The sequence below is a fragment of the Grus americana genome, chromosome 19 (assembly GCF_028858705.1).
Source record: "Grus americana isolate bGruAme1 chromosome 19, bGruAme1.mat, whole genome shotgun sequence".
Classification (NCBI taxonomy): domain Eukaryota; kingdom Metazoa; phylum Chordata; class Aves; order Gruiformes; family Gruidae; genus Grus; species Grus americana.
Genome location: NC_072870.1, coordinates 4,120,594 through 4,140,027, shown reverse-complemented (window position 1 = coordinate 4,140,027; position 19,434 = coordinate 4,120,594). Strand labels below are relative to the sequence as shown.

At 43.8% G+C, this 19,434-nt stretch overlaps 1 protein-coding gene across 4 annotated transcripts in view; it reads left to right on the top strand.

Moving 5' to 3' along the window:
• PIGL (phosphatidylinositol glycan anchor biosynthesis class L) overlaps positions 1–19,434 on the top strand; it is a 63,136-nt gene that overhangs the window by 37,250 nt on the left and 6,452 nt on the right. For 2 of the 4 annotated variants that reach the window (XM_054847854.1, XM_054847853.1), the window contains exons 4-7: positions 4,259–4,349; positions 10,681–10,748; positions 11,412–11,465; positions 18,372–18,403. In XM_054847854.1, coding sequence (XP_054703829.1) covers positions 4,259–4,349; positions 10,681–10,748; positions 11,412–11,465; positions 18,372–18,403 — 245 coding nt within the window. The remainder of the gene's footprint in view (positions 1–4,258; positions 4,350–10,680; positions 10,749–11,411; positions 11,466–18,371; positions 18,404–19,434) is intronic. The other 2 variants (XM_054847855.1, XM_054847856.1) reach the window with 2 other exon arrangements.

Genomic DNA, 19,434 nt, shown 5'->3' with positions numbered 1-19,434 from the left:
TTAGAGCAGTCATGAGAGCTTAGTTCATGAGCAGAATAAATTCCATGGCAGGATTCGAAAGCAGATTGTACATATAAATGCACTAGCTGTTGCTAAAAGATCTGTGGAAGATGAGCAGTGGAAAATTGGACAGAGTTTGAGCAGTATATCATGTAGGAAGGGTGTAACTTGGCAATATATATCTGTGAAGGTTTTTAAATCTCTATCTTGGCCAAAAGAGACCTTCCAAATGACAGGAATCTAGCCATCTTGAGCCCAAACGTTCCTAGAAAGATAACCCTACAAAATTGTCCAGGATACTGGCAGGGATAACATTACTGGCAACATGCACAGTGTTTTTTAATGGCCAGGGCTGAGGCATAAGAGGAGCTACGCTCCACAGCCCACAGCAGGCAAGAGGAGGAGGCCTGGAGAGGAGCTGGCATCAGGCAGTGATTTTTAACATTTCTTTCATTCAGCCAGCTGTAAGACTGCTGGGCAAGATCTGCTCAAGGTTGAATTTTTGTTTAACATGCTGATGTGATTTGCTGTAGCCCCCTTGTAGCTCTCTGGTGCCTGGCCCAGGATATCCAGAGCATCCACTGTATTCTTCCTATGCAGACCTTGGGAAGGGGAACTGCTGTGTCTGCTCAGCTTGGCATGGAGGAGAGCAAGCAGGTGAGAAGAAGAAAACCAGGGGTCTTGTCTGGTTCTAACTAGCAAGAGTGGATGGATAAATAGAAAGACACAGGGATTTGTTTTCAGAACACAGCGTTTCCCATGACTGGTCCTGCTGAAATCAGTGAGCAGAGACAGACAGTACTCTATACTGCAGCATCTGCAGCATCATAATCCTCCATTTCTCTCCCTCTTTAGTCTATAGATCCCTTGGCACAGCTGTAAATTCCCTGTACAGCGCACAGTGTGCTTTCACTGAAAATAGGTGGGAAAACAACATTTCTGGAGCCTTATTCCATTGAATTTTTTTTTTCTTCTGCTTCTATGCATCCCCCTATTTTTCCCTGGTCAACAAGGGCTGCATCCAAGCAGCCACCTGCATTCAGTATCAGTCATGCGGAATGCCCATAAACATCACTTCCAGACTGTAATAGTTCGGTAGAAATGAGGCCAAGTGACCAAACCCCTCTACCCTTCCCACCAGCACCCTCCAGCAGTGTGACCCAGGAGGCCTCCAGTGCAGGATTTATATCTTGATCTGTCCCAGTGACTGACAGCAGCAACAAGGATCTCTCTGGGGCAGAGGACAGAGAGGGTGGGCGGGGAACCGGGTCTGCTGGAACAAGCTCCAGTCTGCTCCAGGGAATGTGCTAATTTTCACTCCTTTATAGTCCTTTATCTCAGCCCTTTGACCTTGAGCTCAGAGGCATTATCAGCCTTAGCAGAAAGGCAGTGTGGAGTTAACCAGTTAAATGCTGAATGTTTCTAAGTCCTGAAGGTAAAAACACAATGCAAGCAACTGATTTCAATAGTGCAGCAAGTCAGTGGACTTTTCAGGTTTGGTGAGGACTGATTCATGATATTAGGAAAAATACTTTGTACTGAATAGATGATTTTGTGAACTACAGCAGTTTTCAAAGTTTGTACGTCCCTACAAAGTTCCTAGGGCATGAAGAGACCTCCTGTAAGAATGCATCTTGTATGCATTGCTCTGCAGTGTATATGAACTTGGTTTTCTTAGTCACCTCTTCATCTTTACCTGGACCCAATTACTGATATCCAGAGCAAAGGCAGAAAGTTACTGGTCTCATGCTTTCTGTGGGATCCCTACTATCATGGTAATGCTTAATTTTTCAACTTTACAAAGTATTATACAAACTCTTACCAAAAAAAAAAAATAAAAGGTGATTTCAGTTCTGCTACTGACTTCTCTGAGTGGAGTGACTTTGGGCATGTCATTTAACCTGTGTGCCTGTGTGTCACTTTTCATGTTTGCAGAATGAGCTAAGAATACTTCAGTGGGCCATCGTGGCTATTAATGCATTATGAATGTGCTTATGTACATGTATGTCTTGTTTGGCAGGATCAGCTTCTCTGTCTTTGGTGCCTGACTAATTTTATGCAAGAAAAATAATTCCTTTTTCTTACTGGGAGTGAGTGGTCTCTCCCTGAGCAGCAGTAAGTGGATAGAAGCAGGTTTTTGTTTGCAGAATATTCCTGCCTAATCAGTTCAGTGTTCATGGAGTTAATTTGCTCATGCCTTCAGATTGTTTTGTTTCCAGGGATTCTAAACCGTTGCCTCCAGCTGTTCATTTCCATTGAAAGAGGGTGATCTTTATCTGTCTAAACTAGTTAAAACCTGCTCCACTACCGGCAGCCTTTTTGGAGACAGCCCAATAAAGCTGAGTGCAGTGGCTATGACACCAAAGCCTCCTGGACATCATAAATTCCAAGCCCTACTTTTTTTTCTGACCTCTCACTGTTGGAGCACCCCATCTGTTTTAATAGGACTCTTCACTTCCTCCACAGCTCCATTTAACTCCTGTCCGAAAAGGGGAATGGTACCAGCATTGTAAGTGGCCAGTGAAGAATCCCTTTTAGACTAATTTACTACTTTATTCATTATCAGATTAAGCCTTGACATAACCTCAAAGGTACCATTTGAGCAACTGAAGCACTGTTAGACTTGCACTTAGACTCTGCTCAGTGTGCACGTTGCTTGGGATGTTTTAGTTGAAGCATATTTTTAAAATGTGCTTCATTTAAAGGTTGCTGTGGTGTGGTGGGACTTTCAATACCTTCGGGGTCACCAGGGCCTCTTCCTCTTCAAACACAAGATGTGAAAGTTTTTGTCTTGAGCAGATGAGATGCAGGTTTGTTAAGTCGAGACAGCCACCAGATGTACCAAAGAATCTTTGCTATGATGAAATTCATATGTCTTGTATACATCAGGCAAAGATGCTGTCTACACAGGAGGGAATTGCAAACAACAACAGAAATTTCTGTTGTTGGTAATACCGCTACAGGGACCATAGAGAATGTGTCCACTAATGTAGAAACGCATTCCCTTGTTGCTGGGGTTTCTAATAGCACATTATTTTGGCCTGTGCTGAACAGGAGTACGTAACACAGTGGGTAAAACGCTAATGGTTGGTTTGTACTTTAGGCTCTTCCTTCTACTACTACTACTACTGTTAACAGTGGTGGGAAAATTTGTGGCCAGAAGACCTCTCATGAAGACCCAGGCTGAGCTTTACTTTGGAATGTGCCAAGGAGACGTTTTCCTGTTGTTTTCTTGCAGATGTTATCATCCTTGCTGTCTGGGGAGTCAGCAAGGCCTGAAGAGTGTTGGGAGGGGAGGGAGCGCCCCTGCTCTCTGCAGCAAACAGCTGGATCAGTTCAGATCCAAACCCATGTGTCTGTGTGAGCAGGCTGTGTAGTCACTTTTCTGCTAAACCACCTCACAGCAATTATCGGACTATCAGAGGAGGGAAAAGGTCTGAGAAAAAGACCAGTTTAACATGTCATTATTGGTCTTTAGCAGCTGTGTGTTATCCTATTGTTACTAATAACCTTTTTAACTCTGCAAGCAATGTTTTCTTGGCACCCTTCAAACATAATGACTGGGGGGGTCAAATTCAGCTCTCAGTTGTGTAAATATGGAATCATTCTCTTGGCTGTCTGGTGTTACTTTGTATTTGGCTCATGGTCCTTGCCCCTAGAAGCCTGCAATCTAAAATACCCAGGCAGATTATTCAGTCACAGTATGCTTTGCATACCCGGTTGGTATGCAAAGCATAAAATAAACAGATGAAGAACTACTATCAAATCCATGCAATATAATTATGGCTCTTCTGTCCTCTGGTTGAGGTTAATGGCTTATTCCTGTATAAATGAGGGCAGGAGTTTGCTTGTTACTTTTCATATGTAATTCACCAGTAGATTATGATTGGAAAGTCTTTCAGGAAAATGTGTTTTAAAAGGGGTTTTAAATAGAGAAAGAAATTTGATTTGGATGAATAGAGAACAAGAACCATTGAACCAAATAGATGTTGCTTAAAGTAAAGCAGTCAGAAAGTCTAGCTTAATGGTAAGAAGAAAGAGAGACCTTGGCAAATCTATGAGGAGGTGTTGGAACTGCTGTTTCCCTTTCAACCCTCCAATATACCAGCTTGTAAGACTCTTAAGTAAGGTTCAGTGGTTTTATACAGTAAATAAATGTGTCTTGATTTCATTCTCTGATAAGAGGATCTCTCTTTTCTAGCATGGTCTTTATAAAGTTCACAGCAGTGAAGTGACTAATTGCCCTTCTCATTTTCAGGGATCTTCCGGATAATCCTGCTGTTGAATGGGACACACAGGTCCTTGCTGCCTTTGTGCTAAAGCATATAGAAGCCAATAACATCAACCTGGTAATGTGAAACTTTCTACAGCATAGGCAATTTCCACATTACTTTTGAGCTAGTGTTCTAGGCTTTTTCCTTCCCTCTGAAAGCTTTGTTTGAAATCTTTAAAGTTAGGATTTTGCTTCTGGAGTCTCTGTGAGATAGCCAGGGAGGGAAAGAGAGAGTATACTTACTCATTTTGAAATATTTGCTTTATAATGTTTATCCATTTCTCTGGCTAGATCTTATGAAGCTCTTTTGGGTTGTAGTGTCACCAGCCTGCACTAAAGTAAAACCTTCAGATTGGTTAAAACCTGCAAATTCTGTTGGAACTAGTAAGTTTTACTTAGTAGTAGATTTTGGGGCTCATTAATTGTAGTAGACCTGCTGAATAAGCCCAGCTGAATTTCAGGTCTAAAATGATACCTGAAAGCAATTTTGCATTTGGTAGTGTAAGACATTTTGTGACTATTTGTCCAGCGCCTATGTCTTGACAAGTAAGACATGGTCATTCTGATCCTCTTTCCAACACTCCAAACAACTGCTAGAAGTTCAGAAGGAATAGAATTACTCCACTGAAAAGTATGGAAAAGGATGATGATGTAGTTTGGATGGGTCTTTTCTCTCTGGGGATCTTTCTTTGCTTCCCAGTGAGAAATGAACAGTGGAGGAATTTTGTTTTACTAACTCCTCAAATGTTTTCTACGTTTTAAAGCAACCGTTTTGTCCCTGTTGCTAGGTTTCATTGTTGAAGAGAGCCCACCTGGGATTTAGGCTTGCATTTAGGCTTAGATTTGAAGTACATTGGCAGGTGTGTGTTAGAGGGCTAGATTACAGGGTTATAGGTCGGGATGGAAGAATATTAAACTGGGGAGATTTTCTAGCACTGGTATAGTTTGAGGGTTTTTTTCCCACAGAACAGGAATAAGGGCCTAAGCATGGAAAAGGTTGTTCTGTTCTTTTCTGTTGAACCTTGCTGTGATCAGGCATGTCACTGTCACACACTGATTAACAGCAAAATCACAAAACTCTTAAAGCCTTTCAGCAATTCACAAAACAAGAAACCACATCTCCTGTAGCATGAAAGCCCCATAAGCACAAAAATCAGCATCATGCATCCAAATTGTATTGATTCTGAGGCTAATTTTCCATGAAATTCATTGCTGTGCACTGAGACAAATGCAGTTTTCCCGGACTCCTTTTGTACCTCTTGGCCCCGTGAATAGGTGGGTTTTAATGTAATCTGAAAGCTCCTAACATAAGAGGATTTGTATTGCATGTTGGTGACTCTCACAGGCACTAGGACAAGTGCACCAGAACCCCAGTAGAAATTCTGAAAACACTAGAACTCCTCTAGATGGTTAGAAAGGGTTAGGTCTTTGCCTCAGAGGAAATGAAACTGTTTGCACTGGGGGAGCCAGGAGTCTGCCACTAACATAGCGTGAGCTGAAATATAAAGTGCAGGGGTTTCGAAGCAAGAAACATGCATAGTCAGGAGTGCTGTCCCTGCTGTGCTGCAGGTGTTGGGTGTAGCTGTAGTAACAGGGAACATGGCAGCAGGGCCCATTGCGTTCCCCTCAGTGCTTCCCTGGGCACCACGGAGGGCACATTACTGCGGCAGAACACATCAGCAGGACCAAAGGCAACTGAAGCAGCTTCTTGGGGATGGTGGTAATGAACTGCTCTGTAAACTTACATTAAGTGTCCCAAGTAATCACACAGGTCTCAGATATTTGCTATAATTCCATTCATTTAGGAGCAGGCCTAGTTTGCCAAGAACAGCAAGGCAAGCACCTAATTACCTTTGTCGAACATTGTGCATTTTAAAACTTCAGAGCTTGCTATCTGTTAGCCACTCTTGGAGCATCTCTGCTGTCCTAAGACAATGACCTTGCCTTGAAAGGTAAACTGAGTCTATTTTTCAGTAATGTTGAAATTGATAGAATTGGCTTAACACGTTAAAAGAGCCTTGTCAAAATGTAAGCTAACAGGGTTTCAAACACAAGAAGCTAACTCAATGGAGTTTACATGATTGGAAGACATGCATTGGTTTAGCTATCCTAGTGGGAAAACTTTCCCAGTTCTCCTCTAGTCATAGCATAGACAATGGTATCTTTTACTTCCGCAACATATGTGTCATCTGGCAGCGGAGAAGCCGGCTGCAACTCCAACATATCTGAAAGGAGAGATTGCAAGGCAAGGAGTCACACCATGCTATGTGTAGTTTTGTTCCATGGCATAGTTACTCATTTCCTCAATTGCCCTGGAAGTCCATGAGTAACTCAATCTTTTTGAGAGCTACATGAGAGGGACGTGTTTCATCCAAGCTCTAGATTAAGTAGTGCAGATACAGAAATGAACAGTTGGTATACTCAAAGCCAAAACTAATTTATAGACTTTGGAAATTATTTCCTGCCTGCTGGATTTATAAGCAAAAGCCAGTGTTGCTGGGAGAGGCAGCCAAGGCTAGTCTGTCTCGATCCAGATTAGAAAGTATTTGGCATGTAAAAAAATAAGTTACATAGTATTGAGTGAGCCCCAGGCGGGCTCTAGATTATGAAATCCTACTCTTCAGGATCTTGGGTTTATGGTAGCAGAGCTTGGATTAGGAGGTGACATTCAGACTGTGTTTGGGGCAGATGCCATGCCAAGACCAAAATTCAGCAATACCACATTCCTACAAGCTGCTTTCCACTATGGAGTGATGGAAACTTCATCCATACAACTGTTTGTGGAAGAGTCCCATTGTCTTGGGTCAAGTCCAAATCAGCGTAGAAAGCTAGATCCTTCTACAAATGGCATTCAAGTTGGAGTTTATGTCTGAGAGGGTGAGTCTAGCTCTCGTGTTTTGGATCTCAGTCTTTACACTCCTAAAATTTGGGAGCATTTGAATGTGCGATGTTTGTAGAGGATTTTAAATGCTTTTGCAGAACACCAGATATGGAGTGCAGCATGTGGAGTTTGCTAGAGGAGGCAACGGAACTGGGACAGATTTGGCATTCCTTTTCCTCCCTTCCTCACTTATGCTTCAGTCTCCTCAGGTGGCGTTTTATGGGATGGCCCTTCTTAAAAAGGAAAGAGACCTTTCTATCCCCAGCAGTCAACTTGAGCAGATGTGTGCTCTGTTTGAAGCACTGGATGACGCCAGAGTGAGGGAGACCCACAGCTTTGAGTGCTTTTTTCCTCTGATGCACATGGTGTGTAGAGGGAGCGTGGACTCTAGACCTCTCAGGATTTTTCTCTTCTGCTAGTAATTGAGTAATTTCCTCTGTGCTCTCCCCGCTCCAGAAGGGATTTCTGGACCTGTTTGTCTTGGCTGCTGCTCTGGCTTCCACTAGTGAAACCTCCATTTCCTGAATACCAAGGTCACCCAGAAGAAAATGCAGCAACACCAACAGCAGTGGCTCCCATTTCAGAACAGGTGTGGGGAGGGAACTCCCTCTTGCCCTAAAGATTTCATTGAGCAATAATTTCCACATCAAGTATATTTCCTATTCCAGCCTTTTGCTTCCAGAACTGGCTAAGCCTGTTTGTAACCCAGAGAGTTTCAAGATGTTCGGGTTTTCTCATCCTGCCCTGATTGTTTGCTTGATTTCATCATCAGCCTGCTTCAGGTTATGTGTTAAAAGCAAGCACACCAGCTAGCTGCACCATGTGGAAGAAGCAAATGCTCCCGTGTGAAAATATCTCCAGCATGTGAGAAAGAAATTCAGATTTGTTATCCATAAAATTAATCCCTGAAGCCAGAGGAATATATTTACATGTGATTGCTGCCTGCTTTAAGTCATGAGCACCACAGGGATGCTGTTTAGACAACAGACATAGAAGCTTCACACTGGCTAGTGGGGACATCATCACTGTGTCAGAGCCAGTCTGTGTGCTGGGAGGGATCTCTAAAGGAGAAGAGCCAATATTTCAAAGGTGGTCTCTTTGCAGATAAAGTGGATGCCACCGTGGCCAGGTCAGTCTGCAGGTGCCTTGGGAATTGTACTTAGAAATTCGTGTATTTGAAGAGACAGGCAATTCAGGTGCAAAGGCCCTAATAGTAAATTAGACAACATCAACTGAAAATTAACTCCATGCCTTCTCTTCAGCTAGCTCAGATGTTACATAAGCCCAGCAGCACTAAGAACAGCAGCTCCTATTTCAAAACAGATGTGGAGAAGAAAAACCTCCAAAGGTGTTTCTGAACAGATAATTTCCATGTTAATATTTCCTAACCCAGCCTTGTGCTCCCACAGTTGGCCTGAGCCAGTTTTGTCAAAACAACGATTAGCTTATTTAGTCTGCTCACTAGAGTCTCCTATCTCGGTCTTCTGGTTTGTTCTCTTGTACCCTCCACAGAAGGGAAAAATGTGTGTTTTGGCTTGCCTGGGGTTTTAGCTTGGTTTCCTAAGGAAACAAGAATAATGCAATTGTATTTATATGTGTGTGCACATGCATGTTTCACAACACGCCAGAGCCCATTGGCTAATTTCAACCACATTTGACAGCAGGGTAGTAGTCTTAAAAATGTTTGTACAGATTACATGAAAATAAATCATCAGGCAGGAGAGACAAACCCTTTCTCTGTCCCCATTTAATAAAAAAGTTTAGAGCAATTCCAGCCCTTAGCAGATTCACGCTATTACTCACTTGCCTAGGAATTTATTCAGCCCGCAGTGAGTCAGGTACATTGTCATCTTAAGAAAGTGCCGCTCTAGGTAGGAGTGACTTCAGAGCACGTTTTTTCTTATCTGTAAAATACAGGGTGCTGTGCTCGTTCCCTGAGCTGTATAGAATGTAACAACATCTTTCCCAGATGAGCTACTCAAAAAGCTGATATCCTTAGGGAGAGCTTAGCACCATGCCAGAGACCATGCAGTCCCTGCAGAACGCCTCTTGGGAAATGCTGATGTACAGCAAAAGCAGTGAAAGACATAATTTTTCTCCTTATAAAATAAGGGTTGACCAGAAAATGCTTCTTTGTACCTGAACAAAACCAAATCGGGTCCCACCACTTCCTGCCATCAATGAATAACCCTGCTGCTTGGTGGCAGCATTATTACAGCCACTGGGCAAAGTGGAAAGTCTAACTGTGGACTTGTACTGGGTGGATGGGTTTATAAGCAGGCTTGTCTGGAGCTTGTGGTTTTTGAAGTATTTCTTATCACTGTCTTTGTGTTTCCTCTCCCTCTTTACACAATATCCCCTGTGTTTGAGAGGGCCTCTCCTGTGGTAGGGTGGAGTAGCAAGTTGCAGGACGGGCAGGGCGGCTTTTGATCTTTCCTTGATCTTTAACCCAGTACTTCAGGCCCTCCATATAAAATAGATTTTGAGAAGAGAGCTGTGGTGAGTGAGCAAGGCAGGAGCATTTCCTTCCCTGAAGAGAGAACAAGCTGGCAAGGAAGCAGACATTGACTGAAATGTAGGGAGGTTATCATTTCCCTGGTCATAGAGAAGGGAGCTGTGGAAAGCTCTGCTGCCTGCCTCTCCCAGAGCAAAAACCTAACTTTAGACTGTCCAAGGACTGTCATTTTCACCATCTGGAAAGCCTACCAGCACACATACCCTGTCTGCTCTACACTTTGTGCTAGCAGTTTGCCTTCTAGGTTGGAAGCGGGAGCCTTTAAGTTCCCACTTCACAGTACTGTTCAGGGTGAGCCCTTAGGGTGGATGCTTCACCCAGACACATTATTGGTAGGTCTGAGGGCAGGGAGCCAAGGGTATTCTGTGCTTTGGATGGTGACTTGGTAGTGCTGTGTTCACACATTACTTCTGCATTATGAAGTTCCCATTTCTCCCTGCAGAGAAGCAATAAACAATATGGTCTTCTCATTCAGCAAAAAGCACGACTTGCTTGTACAAAAAGTGCAGTCAGCTGATTCTTTAAAAAGCTTGTTATCAGATTATTTTATCACTATGTTATCCTGTGATGGAGCCTCGTTACAATCAGGACGGTAGTACATGATTGTGTTGCTCTCGTTAAATCAATATGTCCTGATTCACAGTACAACAAACTATAGTTTCACCCTGCAATCCGCAGGCATTGTAGTATGTTCTCAAATCCAGGAGAGAGTGATTCATAGAGCTGGACCTCTTGGGTCAGGAACAAGTGCATCCTGCCAGTGGGAACACGATATTTGTCATCTTTCTGTTATTCAAGCTGTTAGACCGTGTAGTCATCTACTTCCAGAGTGTCTTGTTTGTTTAGTTGTATTTCTGTAGCATGAGTTCACACACAAGGCCTCATTGTGCAACACAAAAACAACTCTTTAGATACAGTGGGCTGGGACAGCATTGTGTTAGATGTCAAAGTTGGTAACTCCACAGTCTCCTCCTTTTTCAAAATGATTATTGTTCTGTGGTTTTATTGCAGGTGGTAACCTTTGATGCAGGAGGAGTGAGTGGTCATGCTAACCACATTTCTCTTTATGCTGCTTTAAGGTATAGTGTTCTGCATGCTTCATTGAATGCCTCACTATAGTGTTAGAGAGTGAATGTGGTGTTTGTGTGAAGGCAGAAATCTAATAGCTAGAGCCAGAAGCAATATTAACTTCACTGATATAACTGAGTGGCAGGCTGTGGGACATGATACTGTTTGGAGAAACTCTCACATCTCTGTAAATGACCTACAGCATCCTTTATTATTCCATCTGCTGGTGCTTTGCCAGTCTCCCTTTCCTGAGCCCTCTTTGCTCTTCCTGTGCTTAATCCCACTAAAATACACTGCAGATCACTTTGCAATTCTGGTTTGAGGAGAGTGTGCAAATCCGTTGATGCCTGAACTGGTGGCAGCTGGATTTTGGAAAGTTCTGCACCATTGTTCTAGAGGATGTTGCCATCCTGTCCAGGTACCTGAATTTACCTCTCTGACCCAGGGACAATGCTCTTTCACTGGAGCTGTCCCTATTTACCACTCTTCCTAAGTCAGTTCGTTCCTTCACCACTTTTATTTTTTACATTCTGAGAACCTCTGTCTCAGTGCTGTGATGTGGGAAGATTACTAGACAAAAATCCCTTGTATTAAAATCACTCAAATTTTGCTGATGAGACAGCTACTGTATTTTGTTTTAAACCTCTGCTCATTCAGACTTCATTGTGTCCTAGAGAGATCTCCTCCAGAGCTGCCCCTGCCTTTCCCAGGCATGAGAAGAACTCTTTGCAAGTATATCTTGTATTTTTAGCACCCATTTGTTTTCTGAATCATCTGTGCAATTTAAATAACTCTCTGGCTGTCCTTGCTAACAACATCACAGTGATTTGCCTTTCTCACTTGGCTAGAGAAAGCCACAGTGCCACACAACCCGTACTGTGACCTACTGAGCTCCTCTGGGAAGATGCTGAAAGTCTTTGATGCTATCTCATGGCTGGAATTCAGTGTTGGAGAGGATCGTGGCTTTTCCCAGCAACTTCTGAAGTAGCCTAACAGAAGGAAAAGGGAGGGGAGTTAAAGCAAACAGTGTGTTTGTTTGGGCTAAGCAGAGAGATGCTTCCCGGCACAATGTTGTTTGAGGAGTGAGTGAGGAACAGAGGTTGATGACCGATGCTCACACCATTGGCACAGAGGGCCTAGAGAGCTTACAGCTGCCTGTACCTCAGTGTTTGCTCAGACAATTGCTGTACGGCCTGCAAATAGGAATGGAGGGCAGATGGTTAGGTGTCCCCCTGCATCCTGAAGAGATACAGGGAAAACAAGCTAGCAGCTGAATTATGTATGAGAAAGTTAAGGAAAACTCTCGATTTTGATCCCAGCTCCACTGTTATGTCACTTTGTGGCTGTGCAGAAATCACTTTCCCACCTTCGTCCTTTAGGCTTCCTGGGTGTGCAGTGGGGATGTTAACCATCTTCTCGTCTCAGAGTATGTTACTAGGAAGTATTCATTATCTGGAAGCCGCCTGAGCTCAGACCTTTGCATTAGTCCTTAGTTTACAGCAGAACATTGTCCTGGGCTGATGAGATACATGCTGATAGGGATACCAGAGTGTAAGCAGCTCTCATTAACTAAGGGCTGGTTTGTGTCCTGTCTCTCTTCCAGTCCTGAATCAGCAGAAATAAGCGTGGTGGCCCAGTCATCTGCATGTGGCAGGAGTGATGCTGTGGCCACTGAAAGGTTAAGTTTATTTTTAGTGGCTTGCTTGCTCTCATTATTTTTCAGTTTGTGTCATGGAGGAAGTAGAGCGTGACTGTATCACTCCTGATTTTCAGTGCCCTGATGAGTTCTCGCATATTGGCTGTACAGGCAGTGCTGGGAGCATGTGCTGAGGCTTCTCACGTACCTCCCTGCCAGCAGGGCTTTGCAGAGCAGCGGTTGCTGCCCCTGGGGCCCCAGAGTTACATGGCAAGAAAAAGGCAAATGAACTCTCCCCTCCAGGTATCATGTGAAATGTATTTATTAACCATGTTTAAACAAGGTCTGGCAGGGTTCTGCCTCCACTGTGGCTCTAAGTGGAAAGGATGAAGCAGAGGGCTGGTTCAGTGATCCTCAGCTCTTTTGGATGCTCTGCATCTGTGGGTGATAGACTTCTGCCCACTACCTAAGAGATTACTTTCTGCAAGAGCAGGGGTAGAACAGGCTGTGTGACCCATCCCGCAACTCCTTGCTTCAGGAGGTGCCAATTATTCTTCAACATCTTCAAAGAACATCTTCAACATCTTCAAAAAACATATTCAACATCTTCAAAGAACAAAACAGTTGAGGAAATGGTCATAGCTGAGCAGATGCTCAGTATTATCTGCTAAGGGCATAAATAAGCATGGTAAATACTATGTGACAAGAATATTTGAGAACCTCTCTTTCCTGCACTTTGAAATGACAGTGTTTGCACTGAGATCACATGTAATATCGAGGTGATTTAGTTTTGCATGAGTCATTGTGCATTTTGATTTTAAACAAGCCCTCTTGCCCAGTAGCCTAGCAAATGGGGGGCTGTTGGTTTTGTTGTTTGCTTGCTTGCTTAGGATGGAGAGGAACAGTCTTTGTGAGGGGGAGGAAGGACTGTACCACTTCTTCAGTGAGCTATCAAATCCATTTCATTCCGGCTAGAACAGAAAATAATAGTCCTTGTCTGCTTAGGGCAGAGTGAACTAAGTGGAAAATAGGAGCTGCTATATTTAACCACTGTGCATTATGTTGTTATAGCAACCGCATCCATAAAACTTATATCAATGATGCCATATAAAAAGCTACATCAAAGAATCATTAGCTGAGCCTATTCTCGTCAATTCCATTTGGAAAAACACCTCACAGTCCTGCAGGATGTTTTTTAACATTCACCAACTCAGTGGTAGGTTGTAAATGAGACTGTGCAGAGGTGGTATTTCGGAGCTTAGTGCTTTATCACTCTTAAGTTGATTACGATGCAGCTTGAGTGCCACCGATGCCTTGTTGCACTTACATGTCACAGCCTGACTATTGAATGCCCCATTTATGAATGCTGTGGGACATAGCATCGTGCAGAAGGGTTGCACTGAGGCTCCCTGAAAGAGGAGGATTGATGAAATCCCAGTTTCAAATAAGTATATCAAAACAATGAACAGTGCATTGTCCAGCCAAGTTCCACAGACTCGGTGGGTGCAGTTCTCAGAAGCCACCAACGGCATTACATCCCTACAAAGCACAGTTCTGCTTGTATTGAATTTCCAAGGCCAGATCCTTAAGGACGTGTTGAGCAGGAAGCAAGCTGTTTCTTGGGTGATTAGCTTGATGATAATGTATGGTACCTCATGTACCATTTTTATTTGATGCCTTCTTACAGTGTGGGGCTAGAATGGGACTCTGATCTCTCGCTCCTTTTAAGCAGTGGTAGCCCATGCATTTCAAATGAGTGGCACCTCATTTATGTTTTTAAAGCAGGGTGCTGTTTTGTATTTCCCTTACTTTTTTCCAGAAAATCCTTTTTCAAAACTGGTTATTATTTGCTCTGTCTTGGAAAAGGATTTCCTGTGTCACCGATGTGTGTGTTTGGGATTGTTAAGCCCCTGCTGAAGCTCTAGATTCCCTGCAAAATAAAGAAGAGTGTTGAAGAAATAACAGGTTCTGGTATCTTAGGTTTCAGCCTGTGCTTTCACAGTCCAGCTTACTTCTGGTGTTTTGTTTTAATGATCTTAAATGTCCCAGGGGGAACTTGTGAGTGGTGGCTGTGATTGCACCCAGACTGCCCCCATAAGGTCAAGGTGGAATTGTCTTCCTCTGTTCATGCTTTCAGACTCTCTCCCTTCCCCTCAGAGGACTCTGCCCCATACCTGGCATATATCCCGTAGCTGGGTATGTTGTCCTAGATTTTATGTCATCCCTTCACCCTTGCTCCCTCCTTCCTTACATTGACTAAGTTCATTCATCCCGGTGCCCTTCCATGATACTGTTGAGAGCCATTAGGATAAAGTTGAGCACAGGGCACCAGCATTGCAGGGATTCCTCCCTGCAAGAAGTTTTTTTTTTCCAAAGAAGTAGCCTCAAGGAATGTCCTTCCCAGTGTCACTAGGCTGCTAGCAGCATGAGTGGAGCAGTGACACTGCACACTCTTCTCCCGGACAGCGCAGAGACCAAAGCACAGAGCAGCTCTGTCAAGTGGAAGATCTCTGAATCGACACCTTTTTTTCTCACAGGCAGAGCCATCTTTGCCACTGCAATACGTGTGAGTACAGAGTGCCTGAACAGTGTTTTACAAATGGCGTGTTACTGCATGGCGTAGTTCAGGGTGCATGGAAATGGAGCCAGAAAGTCCGGTTAGGGAGGGAAGAGGCGTTCCAGATAGCAAGCATTCAACATCTGGCAAGTATATCCCTCTAATGTCTCTGTGATTCCTAGGAGACTGGCTGTTCTTCCTCTTTCACATCTGTTTCATCAGATTAATTGGGCAGATTAGAGGTTAGGATCCTAAATGAAGCCCCAATGCATCTTTAAGACATGCATTCTTTGCCACACTCCTCAAAATTGTATTTCCTCCGTGCTCTATGGCAGCCAGTGCAGTCAGTTCAGTGAAGGGTTTTGCCTTTGGCATGGGAGACTATTTGGAGAGTGAAGTCATTGATTTCAATGAACAATTTCTCATCAAACAGAACATCACTAAAACTGTAATCCACCCACCAGGGCGTCAGTCCTGCTTCTACCCCAGAGGAGTTCTGTGTTTCCCCAAGATTGAGGTTTCAGCTCCATCTGGACTTGTTCCTTCTTGCCGTCATGGGGAGGTATCAGTGGTCAGTGCCTTTTGGGAGCTAGCCCACTCACTTTGCTGGCACCTTTCCTTGAGGATGACTGAATAAAGACATGCATTTTGGGAGCTAGCTCAATCCTGCTGTTTGTAGGATGAGGATTGTTGGACCATTTCAGTTTTTCTGCTCAGCAGATGCAGCTGATAGCTACAGACAGCAAATAGCTTTCAAAGCAGCTGGTCCTTGAGGGAGGAGCTGGTGCTGATCCTTGCAGTGCCAGAAATGGTGGGTGCCTTCAGATGTCTCACAGCCTTTTGAATTCCCCTTCATTGCAGAGGGTCTCACTTTCCTTCACATGTGGATCTGAACCTACCACAGGCATAATAAAGGATGCAGTAAGAGGTGCCCTGTAATCAGCTGGCCTCTGGCACTTGCTGGCTGGGTGGGAACAAGCCACTGTAGATCACTTTATGTTTAAAAAGAAAAAGAATTTACAAAAAGTCTCTCTGGAAAAAAACACATGGAAAGAGCTCCTGAAAAAGAACCTGTTTGTGTTTGACTTTTTGAGATTTTATGTCAAACTCTTTCATTTCACCCAAACCACAGCAAGTCCAATCTAAAACAATGTTCCCAAAATGGCAACAAGAGAGAGCTGCAACCTCTCCCCTACTTGGAAGTGTCCCATGGAGACAGCTCCAGCAGGGTGGAGATGGGAGCGAGAAGATTGATTTGGGAGAGGATTGGCTAGTTTTATGAACGTGTGCAGGAGGTAGAGTTTTGTGTTTCTCTCTCTCTCTCTCTCTGCAACCGCAGTTCATTGCCATCTCTTGCCTGAGAAATACAAACAAGCGAGGCTGCAATTCCTCTGCAGCATTACAGCTGGGTGGAGCCCATTCCCATAGCTCTGCACTGAGCTGTGCTGAGTACTGAAGCATTTGGCTCAGGACAAAAAGGATGAGGAGAGAATTGGTTTCTTCATGCTTGTTCTTCCCGATCAGTGTCCGGTCTGCCTGGCAGCAACCTTGGGGACCTTTCAGTAACCAAAATACAGTTTGTGTCTCCCTGAACCTTTATACAAGCCCAAACTCCTTAATTTGCTGCTGGATCAAACTTTCCTTCCCTGCTGAAGATGCTTTCTGCTCCTGGTGAAACGTTTCCATGTGAACTGGATCTCTCCTTGCTTCTGTTTCTAGTGGCCAGGAATGGTTAGTATTAGTTCACTCTTGGAGCAGCTCTTCACATACCTTTAATTTGCTTTCAGTTAGTGCTTTGAAGGTCCCTCTATGGCAGAGCAGCACACCCAGAACAGACACTAGGACTTCGGATAGTTAGCCAAATTTCACAACCACTCACTGCTTTATCTCTCCAGGCTTGTTTTAAAAAGTTCCCACTCTGCCAGCTTTACCAAGTGCTGAATCTCTTCTTTGGGTGGCCAGATTCTAGTTGTGGGGGAAGAAACCTGTGGCAGAAGAGCAGAGCAGACATTACTGGAGGTACTGCAACCTTCCTCCACTCCCCCCCCACCCCGAAAAATTGCTGGTAATGTTTACAAGGCAACATTTAACAATCTTTGTCAGAACAGTAGGATGTGAGTGGTGAGATAGAAGGTGGCCAAGTCAGTATTACAAGGACATTGTTTAGTAGAAAATGGTATTGCTCGCAGATTTTTAGCTCTGGAGAAGAGAAGACCATTGGCAGGAGAATCTGTTTAAGGCATATGTTTTCTGATTGCTGTTTGAGTTCTGCCATGACCTGCATCTCTGGCTTGACTTTTGCTTTGAATTGCTTTGGGTATTCATTACTCCATGCTTCCTATTTTGTCTACGCCTGTGTAGCTAATCCTTTTCCTTGAACTTAACCAATAGCCAGAGATAATCCTAGTTTGAAAGTGACTGGAGAAACATAACAGTTTACATATAATGTATGTTTTGTCCTGGTTGATTTACACATGAACTGTCACATTGTCCTTCGTTAAATACACCACTATAAGATGATAACAATCTCTTTAAATATTACACAGGGTTAAATAACTTTTCTTTTTTCATTTCTTTTCTCCTTTTGGCAAATGTTCCATTGTTTGTTTTTTTTTTTCTTACGGAAGAGCAAGCCTGGGTGTGGGACAGCTCTGAGTGCCATCTGCTGGAGACCTTCTTCCTCCCATCCCTGTGGTGGGCCAAATCTGGAGACGATGCAAATAGTGATGTGTGACCATAAGTGCTGTGAAGCCGTGAACCACAGGCTAGAGCAGGAAAAACAAGAGAATTAAAAAGGAATCAAAGCTAATACTCTCTGATGCCTTCAGTGTATCAGGATCATTTGCTTACACTTCTTGATGGATGTACCATCACTGTTCACATCTCCTGCGCTGGTCGCCTCATTCTATTTCCAAGGGATGCATTTTTGCTAGAGACTTCCCAGGACAAAGTCATGAAGGGATCAAAGTCTTAGTGAGCAAAAAGCCAGAGCAGCTTCTCAGATGTCTCAGTGCCAGCATAGGTTAGAAAGAAGGAAGCTGGTCCCCAAACAGGAGCTGCCACTGAAGCAATGTCCCCAGTGAGCAAACACAAGATTATAAAGAGCCAGTGCTCTCAGAGGTGAATGGCCTTTGGCAGCCTCTTGCAGTTTCCCTTAGTGCAACATGAGAAGTTTGAGAGCAAGTTGGATTTATGGAGCTTATTTGTGCTGTGTCCCAGCAGCCAGGATGAGGAAAGTAATGGCAGAGTTGTGCGGGGAATGAGGCTTACCACACATGCATCTAGTGTCAGGTCCTGAACTGTCTTATAAAATTGGCCATTGTAAGTGTGTGTGTGTATTAAGAGAAAAGGGTTGATTGAGCGTACAGAGTTTATACCTGTAAAATCAGGATTTTAGTCACTTCATTGAGTGTTTACTCCCATGTATCTTTTCATTCACAGGTACTTGCATTCAGAGCGGAAGTTACCTGAAGGTATGTCACATTATGCATCCATGACCCTGCAGGCATTAGGCAATTGTTTACATGAATGTTCTGTCCAGAGTTTCATCTGTCTAAGTCACCTCTATTTGCAATGCAAATGAAACCCTGAGCTGATCTCTTCCTTGCCCTTTTATCTCCCTGCAGTTTTTTACCAGCTCAGGCTTCTCTACAGTCACTTTTCTGTCCTTAGGGGTTGTCCTGTGTTGGTGGTGTGATTCAGCGTCTGGCCTATGCCTCTTGCTGTCTTGATTGAATATGAGTGCTATTTCCAGGTCTCTCAGCTCAGTACCTGAGTTTTTGGTCACGTCTTAGAAGACTTTTTTTTTTTTTTTTTGTGACAAAGGCCTCAGAAACCATTACCAGCTTAGCCAAAAATGTTTGCATGTACCAATCTAAGCTTCCATCAAAACGTGGTCAGTATGGGAAAGGTATCTGAAATCTGCACTGGCACAACAAATTGTTGGAGAGGCTTCTTTCACCTGTAAGCAAGCAAGTACTCTGAGAAACTCTCTGTACAAGTAGGGAAAAGAAAGAAGCAGAGTACAGAAGCAGGCTGCTCCTGACCCCCTTTTCTAGCTGCTGTCCCAGAGCAGGTCTGCAGCCCTATCTCTAGCAAACAGTGCCTGAGTCAGGGACAAATTTGTGGAACTAGTTTAAGCACAAAGCTGTGACCTGTTTGGACAGAGCAGAGGAAGGTGGCTCAACCAGGCCCACCCAGTCAACCTCCTGCCCCCTCAACAGTCTTCCAGACTTTGTTTCTTCAATGCTAATTCCCAAATCACTGTAGGATTTGGATGTGTCACAGCAAATCAATTCTAATTCCCTGCTAGCAGCAAGTTGCAGACCAAGATCTGGTGGTGAGAGCATGAGCCAAGATGGCAGAATGCCCTTTAACTGAGTCGTGACTCTAGTCCCTTCAATTCCCCCATGTATCAAACAGGAGTATTAATGCCACCTTCTTTCCTAGGACCTTTTCTTTGTTCAGCTTTGGGATGCAGCAAAGAGCTCTGTGTGTGCTGTGT